This window comes from Panthera pardus, unplaced genomic scaffold (genome assembly GCF_024362965.1).
Source record: "Panthera pardus isolate Hobbes unplaced genomic scaffold, ASM2436296v1 HiC_scaffold_7, whole genome shotgun sequence".
Taxonomy (NCBI): domain Eukaryota; kingdom Metazoa; phylum Chordata; class Mammalia; order Carnivora; family Felidae; genus Panthera; species Panthera pardus.
The window spans coordinates 731,819-749,383 of NW_026527002.1; the positions used below are offsets into that span (position 1 = coordinate 731,819).

Below are 17,565 nucleotides of genomic sequence, written 5' to 3' on the forward strand. Positions count from 1 at the left end.
CTGCTACAATATCAATTAAGTTTTTGTTCATCTAGCAATTAATATCAATTTTCTTTTTTTTTTCTTAATGGTTATTTATTTTTGGGAGAGAGACAGAGCACTAGTGGGGGAGGGGCAGAGAGAGAGGGAGACACAGGATAATCTAAAGCAGGCTCCAGGCTCTGAGCTTTCAGCACAGAGCCCGACACAGGGCTTGAATTTAGGAACTGCAAGATCATGACCTGAGCCAGAGCTGGATGTCTAAACGACTGAGCCACCTAGGCACCCCTAATTTCAATTTTCTTAGAAACACTGTAGCCAGAGAGACTAGCACGTCCCACACATCTTTCGTTTTGTTGTTGTTATTCCCAAGGTACAGGTCTTTCTAGTCATCTGCTTCTGCGTTCCTGGCTCCCTACCTAATCTACAAGGGTCCCTGCCCTCCCAAGAGCTGCTACAGTTTAAAAAAAAATTTTTAATTAAAAAAATTTTTTTAAATTTATTTTTGAGAGACAGAATGCAAGCGGGGGAGGGGCAGAGAGAGAGAGGGAGACACAGCATCTGAAGCAGGCTCCAGGCTCTGAGCTGTCAGCACAGAGCCTGATGTGGGGCTCGAACTCATGACCTGCAAGATCATGACCTGAGCTGGAGTCGGATGCTTAACTGACTGAGCCACCCAGGCTCCCCTAGTTGCTACTGCTTTTTAAGCTTTCACTGGTTTTAGTTGAAAGCATAAACAAGCAAAAGTTGTGTAAGTAAAAGTTGATAAACATTTGAGGAAATAATTTATGAATGAAACATGAATGTTACACTATCAGAATGAGTCAAGTGCTCTGGGCTCTCAGAAATGGAGGAGTGAGGTGGCAAAAAGGGGAGGTGGATACGTTTTCACAAAGTGAGATGGACTTTTTCCTGGGCTTTGAAAAATAGCCAGGTATGTTTCGATTTTGATTTCAGGTATTAGAGGAGGTAAGGAAGTTCCGATAGAGGAAACAAATTAAAAAAGGCAGACAAATGCTGTGGTGTATGACATGTTGTTCTATCAGACTGGGGAGGATGGAACCAGGGAGAGAACCATCTTTCCACAAGTAACAAGAGTCCCCCTCTTATATGGCAATGTAAACATCTTACAGACCACCTTTCTGCTGATAATTAAAGCTCTAGATAAAATACCAAATACAACCACCTGAAGTCACGGAAAGTAAATACAGCGTGGGCAGGGAAGTCAAAGCTAGGAGAAGGTGCTGCCATTTGGATGAGTTTCTGGTTTTCTCTTTCTTTTTCCGGTTTTGCCTTGAGGATAACCTTAGCTGCTGAGGGCTATGGTAGCCTGAGTGACTAAGATTCTGACAGGAGCCCTGCTGTATTGTGCCCAGAGAAACCTAGAAGGGAGCCTAGGCAGACCAAAGGCTGCAGTGAGAATCCTCTAATTCTGTATATGAAGCCATACAAGTTTCAGCCTGCCTCCTGAAGTATGCATGTTCAACACTGACTGGAGACAGTGAAGAAAAGACTTGAGTACTCAACTGAGATGTGAATCAAGAAGGCAAGACAGAGTCCACTGGCCAAATCTAACTGCACTGATAGCTCACTAAAGCAGTTATTCCTGGGAATTATAAAAGGGATTAGAGTATACACAAGATAATATTAACAATTTCTAGATCCGAAATTAGTTGCTATACAAAGAACCAGGAAAATGTATCCATTGTCAGTGAAAAAGACAGACAACAGATGTCAACTCTGAGATGACCCATACGCTGGAATGATCAAGCAGCTATTTTAATGATGCTCCAAGAGAGCAAAACAAAACCATGAATAATGAAAAGGCAGCTATCTCAGTAGAAAGTATGAAAAAAAGACAAATGTAAATTTTACAACCCAAAAATCCACTAATTAATAAAAGATTCACTACACTGACTTAGAGAGGAATTAAGAAAATACAGGAAAATGACAGTGACTTTGAAAACAGTTCAACAGAAATGATTTAATCTGAAGAATAAAGAGAAAAAAGATTGAATAAAAAATGAATGGAGCTTCAGGGACATGTGGGACAATGTCAAAAAGTATAATATATGTGTAATGGGCACCCTACAAAGACAGAAAAATTATAGCAGAAGTATTTGAAGAAACAATAACCAAAAAGCCCCCACATTTAGTGACAAAAATGTAGATTTGAGTAGCTCAGTGAACCTTAAGTAGGTAACTTCAAAGGAAACTACACCTAAACATATCATAATCAAACTGTTGATTACCAATGATAATGAACAAAAATCTTGAAACCAGTCAAAAAGTATGATAGATTAAACACAGGGGAACAACAATTTGATTAATCATGACTTTCTTTTCAGAAACATGAAGGCCAAATGATACTGCTGAGGAGGAAGGAGGGATCCACCCAGAATTTCATATCCACAGAAAATAAAAAAAGTGAAATAAAGGTATCCTCAGATAGAGGAAAACAATAAAAGGAAAATAATAAAGCTAAATGAATGACAATAAAGATATGGAGATCTATGAAGCATCAGGAAAAGAATTCAAAATACTTTTATAGAAATTTAGTGAGCCAGAAGAACACAGACACAGACAATTAAATGAAATTAGGAAAACAAATGTATGAATAAGAAGTTCAACAACGACAAAAAAATAGAAACCATAAAACAAAACAAAAAACCAGTAATCCTAGAACTGAAGAATTCTATGACTGAATGGAAGAATTCAACAGAAATCTTCAAAAGCAGACTCAACTGGGCAGAAGAAATAATCAGTGAAATGATCCAGTGAGAGGACCAAAAATAAATGAATAAATAATAAATAAATAAAAATAAGTAAAAATAAAATAAAATAAAATAAAAAACAGAATGAGTGAAGAGAGTCTATGGGACAACATAAATGAAACAATAATACCCACTACGGGAATCCTAGGAGAAAAGGGACATAAAGTATATTTAAAATAAAAATGGCTGAAAACTTCTCAAAACTGGGCAGAGAAATGGATTTCCAGATTAATGAGGCCCAAAGAACCCTAAACAGGTTGAATCCAAACCAAGCCACACAAGACACATTATAATTCAATTGTCAAAAGTCAATGAAAGCAACAAGAGAAAAGTGACACATCACATACAAAGTAACCTCCATAAGACTAGAGGTGGAGTTCTCAAAATAAACTTTTCAGGCCAGAAGAGAATGAGATGATATATTCAAAATAGTGAAAGAAAAACATATCAGGGCACCTGGGTGGCTCAGTTGGTTAAGTGTCTGACTTTGGCTCATGTCATGATCTTGCGGTTTATGAGCTCAAGCCCCAGTTGGGCTCTGTGCTGTCAGCTCAGAGCCTGGAGTCTGCTTCGAATTCTATGTCTCCCCCTCTCTCTGCCCCTCCCTGCTCACACACTGTCTCTCTCTTTCTCTCTCTCAAAAATGAATAAACATTTTTAAAAAATTTAAAAAGCAAAGAAACAAAAACTGTCACCAAAGATTACTATACCTGGCAAAACTGTCCTTCAGAAATAAAGACTTCCTGAACCATCAAAAGTTAAGGGAGTTCATCACCACTAGATCTTGCTTATAAGAAATGATAAAGGGAGTTTTCAAGCAGCAATAAACCACTGCTAATTAATATGAGAACATATGAAGTTAGTACAAAGCTCACTGTTAATGGTAAATATGTAGCCCAAGTCAGTTTCTCTAATATGGTAATGACAGTGCATAATTCACTATTAATGCTAGTTTAAAAGTTAAAAACAAATGTATTAAGAATAACCTTGACTACAAAAATCTGCTATTAGATACACAACATAAAAAACAATAAATTGTAACATCAGCAATCTAATATGTAAGGGGCATGGGGAAGTAAAAGCATAAAGTTTAAAAATGCTATTGCAGTAAAGTTGTTATCAGCTTATACTAAGGTGTTATAAGCTATTTTATGTAAGCCTCATAGTAACCACAAAGGAAAGGCCTTAGTAAGTACATAAAAGATCATGATAAAGAAGTCAAAGTATACCAGTACAAACAGTCATCAAATCAGAAAAGACAGCAAGAAGCAAGGAACAATAGATCTACAAAACTGCCAGACAACAAAATGGCAAAAATAAGTCCTTACCTATCAATAATTGCTTTAAATGTAAATGGATAAAATTCTCCAATCAAAAGACAGAACAGCTGAATGGATAAAATAAACAAAAATCCAATATGTGACTAAGAGACTTACATTAGCTTTAAAGACAACACTGAGAACGGCTAACATTAACAACTCAAGCAACAACAGATGTTGGCGAGGATGTGGAGAAAAAGGATCTCTTCTGCGCTGCTGGTGGCAATGCAGACTGGTGCAGCCACTCTGGAAAACAGTATGGAGGTTCCTCAAAAAATTAAAAATGGAACTACCCTACAACCCAGCAATTGCACTACTAGGTATTGATCCAAGGGATACAGGTATGCTGTTTCAAAGGGGCACATGCACCCCAATGTTTATAGCAGCTCTGTCAACAATAGCCAAAGTATGGAAAGAGCCCAAATGTCCATCGATAGATGAATGGATAAAGAAGATGTGGTCTCTATATACAATGGAGCGTTACTCGGTAATCAAAAAGAATAAAATCTTGCCATATGCAACTATGTGGATGGAATTAGAGGGTATTATGCTAAGCGAAATTACTCAGTGAGAGAAAGACAAATATCATATGACTTCACTCATATGAGGAATTTAAGATACAAAACAGATGAACATAAGGGAAGGAAAGCAAAAACAATATAAAAACAGGGAGGGGGACAAAACATAAGAGACTCTTAAATATAGAAAACAAACAGAGGGTTACTAGATGGGTTATGGAAGGGAGGGATGGGCTAACTGGGAAAGGGGCATTAAGGAATCTACTCCTGAAATCATTGTTCCACTGTATGGTAACTAACTTGGATATAAGTTTAAAAAAAGGTTAATTAATTAATTAAAAAAAAATAAAGACAACACTGACTGAGAGTGAGGGCATGGAAAAAGATTTCAAGCAAATGGTAGCAATAAACAAACAAACAAATAATAAATAAATAATAAATAAATAAATAAATAAATAAATAAATAAATAAAATACACCTTAAGCTAAAAATGGTAAAAAGGTCATTATATAATGATAAAGTGGTCAATCCTATAAGAAGATGTAATAATTATAAATATTTATGCACCTAACATTGAAGCATCTAAATATATAAAGCAAATACTAAATGGAAAAATCAGACAGCAAGACAATAATAGTTGGAGACTTTAATGTCTCACTTTCAAAAATGGGCAGATCATCCAGACAGAGAATCAATAAGTAACCAGTGGATGTGAACAAAACTGTAGACTACATACCTAAGGCACATGATCAAACAGATGCAGGAAAAAGCATTTGACAAAATTCAACACCCATGCATGCTAAAACAAAACAAAACTTTCAGAAAATATGAACAGCAAATAATTGGAAGGGTACTGAAAAACATAAAATACCTAGGAATGAATGTAACAAGACACCCAACACATCCATAAAAAAAAAAAAGTCATTGCAATTAAAGAAGTAAAACTTTCACTATTTGCAGAAGATATGACACATATATAGAAAACCATAAAGATGTCATCAAAAAAACCCTCTCAGCAGTATTAAAAAAATTCAGTAAAGCTGTAGGAAACAAAATTAATATACAGAAACCTGTTGTGTTTCTATACACTAATAATGAAGTAGTAGAGAAGTTACAGAAACAATCCTGTTTACAATTGCATCAAAAGGAGTAAAATACCTAGGAATAAACTTAACCAAAACAGTGAAAGATCTTTACTCGGAAAACTGTAAAACACTGATTAAAAAAAAATGAATATGACACAAACTAATGGAAGATATTCCATGTTCATGGATTAGAAGAAACAAAATTGCTATAATCCCTATACTACCCAAAGCAATCTACAGATTTAATGCAATTCCTATCTAAATACCAACATGTTTCACAGAACTAGGAAAATAACACTAAAATATGTTGTAGAACCACAAAAGACCCCAAATATTCAAAACCTTGAGAAAGAACAAAGGTGGAGTTATCACAATCCCAGATTTCAAGCCATACTACAAAGCTGTAGTAATCAAAGCAATATCATACTGACACAAAAACAGACACACAGATCAATGGAACAGAACAGTAAGTCCAGAAATAAACTCACACTTATCATATGGTCAATTAGCCTATGACAAAGGAGGCAAGAATATACAATGGGTTAAAGACAGTCTCTTCAACAAATGGTGCTGAGAAAACTGGTCAGCTACATGCAAAAGAATGAAACTGGACCACTTTCTAATACCATACACAAAAATCAACTCAAAATGGATTAAAGACCTAAATGTGAGACCTGAAACCATAAAACTCCCAGAAGAAAACATAGGCAGTAATATCTCCTACAACAGCCACAGAAACATTTTTCTAGATATGTCTCCTCTGGCAAGGGAAACAAAAGAAAAAATAAACTGCTGGAACTACACCAAAATAAAAAGGTTTCGCACAGCAAAGGAAACAATCAATAAAACTAAGAGGCAACCTACTGAATGGGAGAATATGTTTGCAAATGATATATCCAATAAGGAGTTAATACTCAAAATATGTAAGAGCTTATACAATTCAACACCAAAACAGCAAATGATCTGATTTTTAAAATGGGAGTAGGACCTGAATAGACATTTTTCCAAAGAAGACACACAGATGGCCAACATAGGAAAAGATACTCAACATCACTCATCATCAGGGAAATGCAAATCAAAACCACGAGAGGGGTACCTGAGTGGCTCACTCAGTTAAGCATCTGACTTCGGCTCAGGTCATGATCTCACAGCTCATGAGTTTGAGCTCTGCGTCAGGCTCTGGGCTGACAGCTTGGAGCCTGGAGCCTGCTTTGGATTCCGTGTCTCCCTCTCTCTGTGCCTCCCCTGCTCACGCTTTCTCTCTCTCTCTCTCTCTCTCTCTCTCTCTCTCTCTCAAAAGTAAACATTAAAAAAAAAAAACACAATGAGATATTACCTTATACCTGTTAGAATGGCTAAAATAAAAAAGACAAGAAATAACAAGCATTGGTGATAATGTGGAGAAAAAGAAACCCTCATGTATTGTTGGTGGGAAGGTAAATTGGTGTAGTCACTGTGGAAAACAGTATGGAGGTTCCTCAAAAAATTAAAAATACAGCTTCCATGTGATCCAGCAACTTCACTACTGGGTATCTATCTGAAGAAAATGAAAACACTAATTTGAAAAGATATATGCACCTCTATGTTTATTGTAGCATTATTTATAATAGCCAAGCTATGGAAGCAACCCAAGTGTCCACTGATAGATGAATGGATAAAGATGTGGTGTGTGTGTGTGTGTGTGTGTGCGCGCACATGCACACACATATACACACAATGGAATGAATATTATTCAGCCATAAAAAAGAATGAGATCTTGCCATTTGCAACAAAAGGGATGGACCTAGAGAGTATAATGCTAAGTGAAATAAACAGAGAAAGACAAATACCATATGATTTTACTCATATGTGGAATTTAAAGAACAAAACAAATGAACAAAGGAAAAACCAGACCAAAAACAGACTCTTTTTTTTTTTTTTAATTTTTTTTTTAATGTTTATTTATTTTTGAGACAGAGAGAGACAGAGCATGAGCAGGGGAGGGGCAGAGAGAAAGGGAGATACAGAATCTGAAACAGGCTCCAGGCTCCGAGCCGTCAGCACAGAGCCCGACGCGGGGCTCGAACTCATGAACTGTGAGATCATGACCTGAGCCGAAGTCGGACGCTTAACCGACTGAGCCACCCAGGCGCCCCAAAAACAGACTCTTAAATACAGAGAACAAACTGGTGGTTGCCAAAGGGGAGGCAGGTGGAGGCATGAGTGAAACAGATAAAGGGAATTTAAAAGTACACTTATCATGATGGGCACAAAAAAAAAAAAAAAAAAAAAAAGAGAAAGAAAAGAAACCTAAATAAATAAACCTAGATAAATGGAAGAACTATATACATATTAGAGAACTCTATATTGTCCAGATGGCAACTCCCAAACTTGCTCTATAGTGAAAATAAAATCCCAGACTCTGAGTTTTTGTTTTTGGCAGCAATGGACAAGCAGAGGGGCACCTGAGTGGCTCAGTAGGTTAAGTGTCTGACTCTTCATTTCGGCTCAGGTCATGATCTCATGGTTCATGAGTTTGAGCCCTGCACTGAGCTCTGCGCTGACAGCATGGAGCTTGCTTTGGATCCTGTCTCTCCCCGTCTCTGTTCCTCTACTGTGCATGTGTGCTTTTGTTCTCTCTCAAAATAAATAAATAAAATTGACAAGCAGATTCTAAAAATGTACATATAAATACAAATAACCTAAAATAGACAAAGCAATTTTCATAAAGAAAAAATTGGAGTACACATCCTATCTGATTCAAGACTATTTTAAAGAAACAGTAATGAGGACAGTTTGATATATGAAAAAAAAAATGTATGTATATATAAATAAGGAATAGCACAGAGCATTCAAAACCAGACCCACACATATATGGTCACTGATTTTCAAAAAAGGTGCCAAGGCAATTCAATTATGAAAAGACTTTTGAACAAATGGGACTAAACAACCAGACAGCCATACAAAAAAAGCCATCAGAATATGTACCCCCACATCATACCATCTACAAATATTATCTTCCTTTAGATCATAGACCTAATGTAAGAACTAAGACTATAACATTGCTAGAAAAAATGCAGAATAATTTTGCAAGATGTGCCTGTACTATCAGTTTGAAGGGGCTCCGGCTGGGCAAATCTGAGACAATTTGAACATGAGACAAATAAGAACAGCAACAGATTACATTCCATTAAATAAAACTGGAATACATGATTCTGTATTGATAACTAAAATTCAAGTAAATGAATAAACAAATAGATGGAGAAGGGAAGGCTCTTCCTTACACTAAGATGTATTCTGATAGAATATGGAACAAGGGCTGGAGTTAGAAAATCATCACCTTGCAACTATCATTGTTAAGACTGGTTTGGGCTAAAAGTCATCCACAGATACAAAATACAGAGGGCTAAGTCTTAGGAGAAGCAGGATATATGCATGTTTCAAAGCTTCTCCCACCCTTTTTATTAGTGGCAAAGAAAAAAAAAACAGGCTTAAAACAAAAACAGGCATTATACACTGAACACCAGATAATATTTTTTCTGAGTTCTCATTTTTTATTATGTATGTATGTACGTATGTATGTATTTTAAGTCTGTACTTTAATTCCAGTTAGTTAACATACGGTGTTAATGTTAGTGTCAGGTGCACAATATAGTGATTCAACACCTCCATACAACACCCCATGCTCATCAAGCCAGGTGCCCTCCTCAATCCCCATCACCTATTTCACCCATGCCCTGCTCCCTCCACCACCCCCTCTGGTAATTCAGTTTGTTCTCAATAGTTAAGAGTCTGTTTGAGAGGTTTGCCTCTTTTTTTTCCCCTTTGATCATTTGTTTTGTTTCTTAAATTTCATGTATGAGTGAAATCATTTGTATTTGTATTTCTCTGACTGACTTCTTTACCTTAGCATAATAATACCCTCTAGCTCCATCCATATTGTTGCAAATTTCATTCTTATTATGGCTGAGTCTATTGTGTATATATATACCACATCTTCTTTATCCATTCATCAGTTGATGGATACTTGAGCTGTTTCCATAATTTGGCTATTATTGATAGTGCTGCTATAAACACTGAGGTGCATGTGCCCCATCGAATCACTATTTTTGTATCCTTTTGGTAAATACTAGTAGTGCAACTGCTGGGTTGTAGGACAGTTCTATTTTTATTATTTAATTAATTTATTAAATAATTTTTTTAATGTTTTATTTTTGAGAGAGAGAGACAGAGAGACACAGCATGAGCGGGATGGGACAGAGAGTGAGGGAGACACAGAATATGAAACAGGCTTCAGGCTCTTGAGTTGTCAGTACAGAGCTCGCTGGGGGACTTGAACCCATGAACCATGAGATCATGACCTGAGCCGAAGTTGGACACTCAACCAACTGAGCCACCCAGGTGCCCCTATTTTTAACTTTTTTAGGAACCTTCATACTGCCTTCCAGAGTGGCTGCACCAGTTTGCAGTGTATTACCTACAGTGTATTAGAGTTCCCCTTTCTCCACATCCTCACTAGCCCCTGTTGTTTCTTGCGTTGTTGACTTTAGCATTCTGACAAGTGTGAGGTAGGATCTCACTGTAGTTTTGATTTGTATTTTCCTGATGATCACTAACATTGAGCATCTTTTCGTGTGAAAGACCAGACAATATTTTAACCAGGCAATCAAAATTACTATTACCAGTAAAAAGCACATGTACATCCTGCTTCTAGATGTAATACCCTGAAAATATTTCACTTAAGTAGTATGTTAACTATGGATGTACCACCTGAACCTAACCGTGAGAATATACAAACGCAACCTGAGGAACATTTCTCTAAAACGTCAATGTCATAAAACATGGCTAGGAAAGTGTCCCAGATTAAGAGGCCAGAAAGACATATCGATTAAATGCAATATGAGATTATGGGCTGGATATCGTCTTAGAAGGGGAGAAAATGCTTTAAAGGACACTAATGGGACAACTGACAAAACTGAAATTGGGGCTGTATTAAAAAGGAAAACAGTGAAGTTATTATTGTACTGGTGTTATATAAAACAATACTCTCTTAGGAAATGCACACTGATAAAGAGACACATATATGTACCTTAACTTCAAATGGTTCAGAACATAATTATGTATGTGTCAGGAGAGAAAATAAAAAAGCTAATGTGGCTACATGTTAAAAATGTTTGAAAACATTGGACTGCGTAAAAAGTACGCCGTTCATGGGAGTTCTACTTTTCTTTCAACTTTTCTACAGATAAGAACTTACCTCAAAATAAAGAGTAAAAAAAAAGAAGTACAAAAAATAAAAAGCAAAAACCAAACCAAACCAAACCAAACACCTGTAGTAGCAGAGGAAATAGGATATAATGGCAAGAACACCACACGGGGCCACAGTCCTTGAGTCCCACTTCCTGTGCATACTTGCACAAAATAATTCACGACCTCTCTGATTCTGGTGCCTTATCTCTGAAATACATGGCTAGTATCTGCCTCAGGGATTACCTGGGTTTCCACAGGGCAAGGAAAAGCTGAGCGTATGAAAATGATCTCAAATCTGGTAAAGTGATACATACAGTTATGAAATAAGAGTCAGGAGGTAGGAGGCACGAGTGTCAAAAATCCAAATTATAATAGAATAGTAACAAATCACGAAGCAGTGTTTTCTTTGCTGCCATTTCAGTTGCTAACATTTGGCCCTGAGACAGAAGCAGGTGGACCACTGCCCCCGCTGCTCCCCTGCTTTCTCTCACTGCCAACAGTGTGTTCACAATCAACCTCCCAGCACACGATGAATTCAATGTCAGTGGGCAGCAATTCCCTGGCAGGGGATAAGCTGGGACAAAGGACACACTGCTGACATGGAGAGCTGTATGAGAACAATTTACACGAGAAATCAGCAAGATGAGCCTGATCTATACACACTAGGCTCACACCCCACATTTTCCTAAACACCCATTTTGGAGACAAACCATTCTGGCAATTTCGTAAAAATCCACATTCAGTTCAAAAAGATCACATCTTGGGGCGCCTGGGTGGCTCAGTGGGTTAAGCGTTCGACTTCGGCTCAGGTCATGATCTCATGGTTTGTGGGTTCGAGCCCCGCATCAGGCTCTGTGCTGACAGCTCAGAGCCTGGAGCCTGCGTCAGACACTCTGTCTCCCTTTCTCTCTGCCCTCCCCCACTCACACTCTGTCTCTCTCTCAAAAATAAATAAACATTAAAAAAAAAAAGAGATCACATCTTACCGATTTGTGATGATGTCATCCCAGATGTTCATTGGATCCATTGTAGCATCAGGGTATCTGTTTGTCCAGGTTTTTAGAAGTCTCCTAAGGGGAGCTTGAGATGATAAATTACCTAAAAATATTAGAAGATGGCTATATCCACAGCTCAATGATAAGAGCAACTTACAAAGTAGGGCTGCCATTAGTAAATAAAAACTTAATTCAAATTTCTTGACCAAATTAAACATTTTTGTTCTGTCTTTCACAACAGGAATACAAAGTTACCATAGTAAACCTAATATAGGTTGCCATTACAACTCAATTTCTTAAGACACAGAGTAAAAATGGGGAAATAAACATACACAACTTTTAGCACAGATCCACAGTCTTTCATCTACAATTCCAAAATCTATAAAGGATCGAAACCTGAAAACCTTTCATAGGGCTGCAGCCAATTTTCTTATTGGCAAAATCTGATCTGAATCAGCATAGGGATACTTATATTATAGTCTTAGTTTACGCAATTTTTGTGAATTTTCATCACTTAAGCCGGAGACGCATCATTGTGTTGAATGACGAAATACTGCCTCCGACCTTGGTACCTGTACAAGGTTACATGGTAATAATAGTAACCAAAGCAATCGGGACTCAAGAGATTCATGACAACCCTCAGGAAATTTAAATTTCACACTGATAATGCTTAAAGCTTTAGTTTCTTTCTGTTGGTGGGAAAGTAGTAGTTAAGAGCATAAGCTTAAATCAGACAGTCCTGGGTTCAAAATCTGAGTCTTTCACATATTAGCTTAGGTAAGCTATTTATAAAATGAAAAAGCAAGGAATCTACCTCTCATAAGGCTGTCATAAAAACTATGCATTATAGAAAAAAAAAAGATTAACATACGTCCTAGAAAGTAGAAAACACTTAATGAATGATCTGTCAATAACATGCGCTTGAAAAAGAATTCTCCAAATTTAAAGCAGAGAATGATTAATTGTAGATATGTACGAATATCAATTTTTATCAGGACTCTGAGAGGGTCTTTCACAATTATTTTAAATTATTGAGGACACAAGTTGAACTTCCAGTTTATGACTAAGACATATTACCATTGTAAAGACGTACTCTTTCCCTTTGACTCTGGGTGGCCTCTCACATGTGCCAGGATAAACTCCACTTGTTTGTAGCAGAAGACCTTCAGGGTCTGCACACTGCCACCAGGAGCTTCACCTCCCCTCAGGCCAGGGTGTGTGGAACCCAGTCACTGAACTTCTAGCCCCTCTGAGCCACTGCAGGCTTTCGAGAAGAAAGGTCTTCTGTGAGCCCCTCTGTTTCTCCACCCTCAACTCAGGCCGTTTCTCCAGGAGCCTCCTGCACCGTTCAGTCCAGGGCAGATTCTGTTTTACGTATTTGACATGGGAAATCCCTCTGCCTCGGTATGGGTCATATCGTGTGGGGATTACCCCACTCTTCTGAAAGCTTCTTCAAGCTAGGCAATATGTTTTATTTGGCTTTGCATCCCCAGTGCCTAGAATAGTGCTTGTCCATCTTAAACATTTATTTCAATGACCTCAAAATATGTATTTGCAGCGTGAACTCAAAGTATTTTCTAACCCACACATTCAGTACATGTTTCACTTTCACTAAGCAAAATAATCATACCAAAACCTTTCCGTAAGTATAAAAGAAAAAAAGGTAGTCTAAAAAAATTACCTTGTTTGCTTATAAAACTGATGAACTCCTGAATTTCTATAATAGTTTGTACAGACTGCACTTTGGTGAGTCTACTTCTGTGTAAGAGAACGTCAATACTTGAGTAATTCTAGAAAAAAGATATTTAACATTGTTTATAAATCAATTTCCTACTTTAAATTTTAATACAGTTCCCTAAAACATGAAATACAGCAACTACCTTACATCAATTACAAAAATGTGTCTCAGAATAGTTAATAATTAGCTCATAGAAGCAATTAACAAACGGTTTAAAATTTTTTAAATAATTCAGGTTTTTAATCACATTTTGGCTCAATGAAGTCAATAAAATCAATACAACTGGGCTACTGTTGCCTCTATTGACCACCAGTTTTTAAAAATCACAACATCCTATAAAGTAAAAATGCCAACTACAGAAGCCAACTCCTTCTTCTCCAATAAACTTCCTCTATTAAGCAAATTCAAAAAATTTTTAAAAATAACGATACTGAATGAATATGCTTCTATGATCAATATCAGCCAATGATAAATGTTAATTAATAGGCTCTATAAAGACACTGACTTTAAAACCAAATATCAGAAGATTCTCATAAAAGCAAAAAGGAAAGAAGGTATAATGGTGGAAAATGATCAGGGAAGATTAGTTCATACCCTCCACAAAGCAACCAAACTTCCATTCAGCCACTCTAGATGAAAAGTCTACTCTCAAGTGTTCTTTAATAGCACAACCCTATGTGTTAAGTAACTTGAATTTAAACAAAATCTTGGAAGAAAAAAATAAAACCCAAGGAAAAGCAAAAAACAAAAAAACAAACAAAAAAAGAACTTCTTAAACAGAAAACCAAAAGGGACTAAAAATGCATTAAGCCATTTGCAACTACGTGGATGGAACTAGAGGGTATTATGCTAAGTGAAATTAGCCAGAGAAAGACAAAAATCATGTGACTTCACTCATATGAGGAATTTAAGAGACAAAACAGATGCACATAAAGGAAGGGAAACAAAAATAATATAATAACAGGGAGGGGGACAAAACAGAAGAGACTCATAAATAATGGAGAACAAACTGAGGGTTACTGGAGGGGTTGTGGGAGGGGGATGGGCCAAATGGGTAAGGGGCTTAAGGAATCTACTCCTGAAATCATTGTTGCACTAGATGCTAACTGATGTAAATTTTAAAAAAATAAAAAATAAAATTTAAAAAAATGCATTAAGACAAAGGACAAAGTGAAAAGATTTTAGAAGAAACTTTTTGTGTGTTGATTTTTTTTGTTCATGAGTTTATGGACTTAAAAGTATCATAGAAATGGTACATTTCAGATGGGTGTATCTGTATTACCTGCATAAAAATCTGAATGCAATTTTCAATATAATATTTGGCTCTATCAACATCATCTTGTAAGATGTAAAGAAGACTCAATTCCTGACTATAATGCAGCTCGATAAGAGCCTTCTGAACCTCCTTGTTCACAGCCTCATCAATAAATGTCAGCAGGGACTGGTCAGCCTCCCCTTGAAGCAGTAACTTCAGCTTGCTGCGGATCATGTAAGGTAGATAGGTCTCCTAAGGAAGAGAAGACTACTTGTAACTTCAGAAAAACAATATGAGTTATTTTATTACTACAATATCCATTGGTATAATTTTGTAGGTCCAGATTTAGATCCAAAGTGACAATGTTTGATGTTTCAAACCTAAAACTACAATTCTTAGGACACATTCACTTAAAATTATTGATTTTTGTAACCACAAAATACACAGAAACATGTTGTATGGAAAATGGGAGCTACTTTTAGCTGAAAGATCTTTGGATGTTACACACAAGTGAGGAATCTACAAGCAAAGCCAAGACAGTTGCATTGTGGGGACCAGGTGAGTCATTTCCCTCCAAGAGTTGGGGTGATCCCATGGGAGGGGAACCATGTCACCCCAGGGGTAAGGGCTACCCCATGTGTATCCTGTGTCTCAGGGCAGAGACACCAAGAAATATTCTTCCATGTAGTTATACTATGGATATTAATGTTTATTTTTAAATGCATCCCATTTACTTGGAAAGGAGTGGCCAAAAGTGGCTAAAAAAGAGATTAAAAAAATGGCTACAGAGATTTAACAATACTATGGAGTTGTTGGGGGGAGTCAGGTTACACAAATGTTCTATGCTTTATAACTACTACCTTGTTTTTGAAAAGTTTTAAACAATTTCATTAATTAGAAAACAGCTATCTATAATATTTATCTCAGTGACTTCAAATGTAATTCTACCCACCTGATAAAATGGTTCACTCCACATTTTATTTAGATCTGGAGGGTTTTCATTGTCAACGCTGACTATAGAACAGTATGCCAATGATTTCCACTCAGCAAGCTGGTTGTAACAGTCGAGGGATGCAAGTTCCCAAAAATCCTTCTCAGCTTCAGTAGGCTCACCATCTACCCATTCTTGTTTATTGAGAGCCTCATGAAGAAAAGTTCATACAGTTATTTTAAAAGTTGGAAGGAATATAAACGAAAACATTTGTATTATAGGTAGTAAACTATTCATGCTAAGGACAATAATTTTCAGATTTATGACAAGGGGAGAGAAAAGAGAAAACAGAGTAACACTAAATGGAAGAAAAAAAACCAAAAGAAATCTCACAGGAACAAATCAACGTAACAACCAAGAGGAAACGATTTCTCTGAGAAACTTACCAATGAAGCCAATTAATAAACTGAAGGTTCTGAATGACCCAAAATTTGATCTGAATCAGTACTGTGGATTATTTACTACTTAAAGAGCTCTTAGATTGAAAATTAGAAAATAGGACATTTACAGAAAATTGCAAAGGACTTTTACAATCCGGACTGCTCATTCAAGAATCTGATAGGTCATGGACTCTGAATTTAAACTACTTGCTAGACATCTATACCTAGATAGCCACTGGCAACTCAAAATACAAACTGTACAAAGCTGAACTTAGTCATCTCCAAACCAATTTTTACCTATCTCTTTATAAAGTTTTTACTTACTGAAGGAAAACAATCTACCCTTAGAGAAATTATAGAATAACAGCAGATACTGAAATAACATCTTAACAGTTTTACAGCATTTGGTATGAAATGCTTTCTCTTTTATTCAATGATGTTTTCTTAAAAAGAGTAAAAGATAAAGCAATAGTTATTTCACATTTTGTTGTTATGAAACTATTCTCTGCTACTAATTTTTGTGTAAAAACCAAGGAATAAAGTTGAAACATTACAAAACTCTAAATTCTAAAGGTAACAGTTTTTCCAATCAGAAAACAAAAGTGCTTAAGCAACTGGTATATTTGCTAGTGATCAATTTTACCTCATTATACTGTTTAGCAGCTTCAGAGTAATCGCTTCTTGCCTCTGCTAATACCGCATTCTGAGTGATTTGCTTTGTTCCTATCTCACTACTAAAAATACCACGGAGGACGTCATATTCTCCAATTGATCTATACAGTCTAAAAACAAGCCAAAAAGAAAGTCCAAATCAATGACTATGTCAATATTTTTTAAGTTTTTATTCTAATGAAATGATATTAAATCCAGATGTCACATTATCTTAGCCAAAAAGGATATATGTTTTTTTTGTTCTATAAATATAAAATCTTACACACTATGAAGTTACCATTAGGTTTTACTACTTTAGTCATACAGGAAGCAGAGATTATTCTAAAGAGCATTTAAAGTGAAATCTGAAAATATTGTAAGTTTACACTGGGTAAATTGTGCCATTAAATAAGACCATTCTGTGTTAATCCATTACAGTAATAATGCACATACCAGTGGGTGACCTATTTGAAATCCTGTCTAGACCTAAAATTTGGAACATAGCCAAGAGTCCAGAGTGAGTAAAAATTAATCCTGCTTCTAATAAAGCCATGTTTTAATCCACATTCTATGGGCCATCTTGATTCTACTGACAAGTAATTTTCTTACAGCCTTACTATATGCTTGAGCACCCATTCTTCTCTTCACATT

General features: G+C 36.4%; 1 protein-coding gene across 3 annotated transcripts in view; it reads right to left on the reverse strand.

The window, feature by feature from the left end:
- Positions 1–17,565, reverse strand: part of PRKDC (protein kinase, DNA-activated, catalytic subunit) — a 216,309-nt gene that overhangs the window by 44,562 nt on the left and 154,182 nt on the right. For all 3 annotated transcript variants that reach the window (XM_019428882.2, XM_019428881.2, XM_019428883.2), the window contains 5 exons: positions 16,907–17,045; positions 15,845–16,033; positions 14,920–15,144; positions 13,581–13,689; positions 11,891–12,002 (listed from right to left, as the gene is read on the reverse strand). In XM_019428882.2, coding sequence (XP_019284427.2) covers positions 11,891–12,002; positions 13,581–13,689; positions 14,920–15,144; positions 15,845–16,033; positions 16,907–17,045 — 774 coding nt within the window. The remainder of the gene's footprint in view (positions 1–11,890; positions 12,003–13,580; positions 13,690–14,919; positions 15,145–15,844; positions 16,034–16,906; positions 17,046–17,565) is intronic.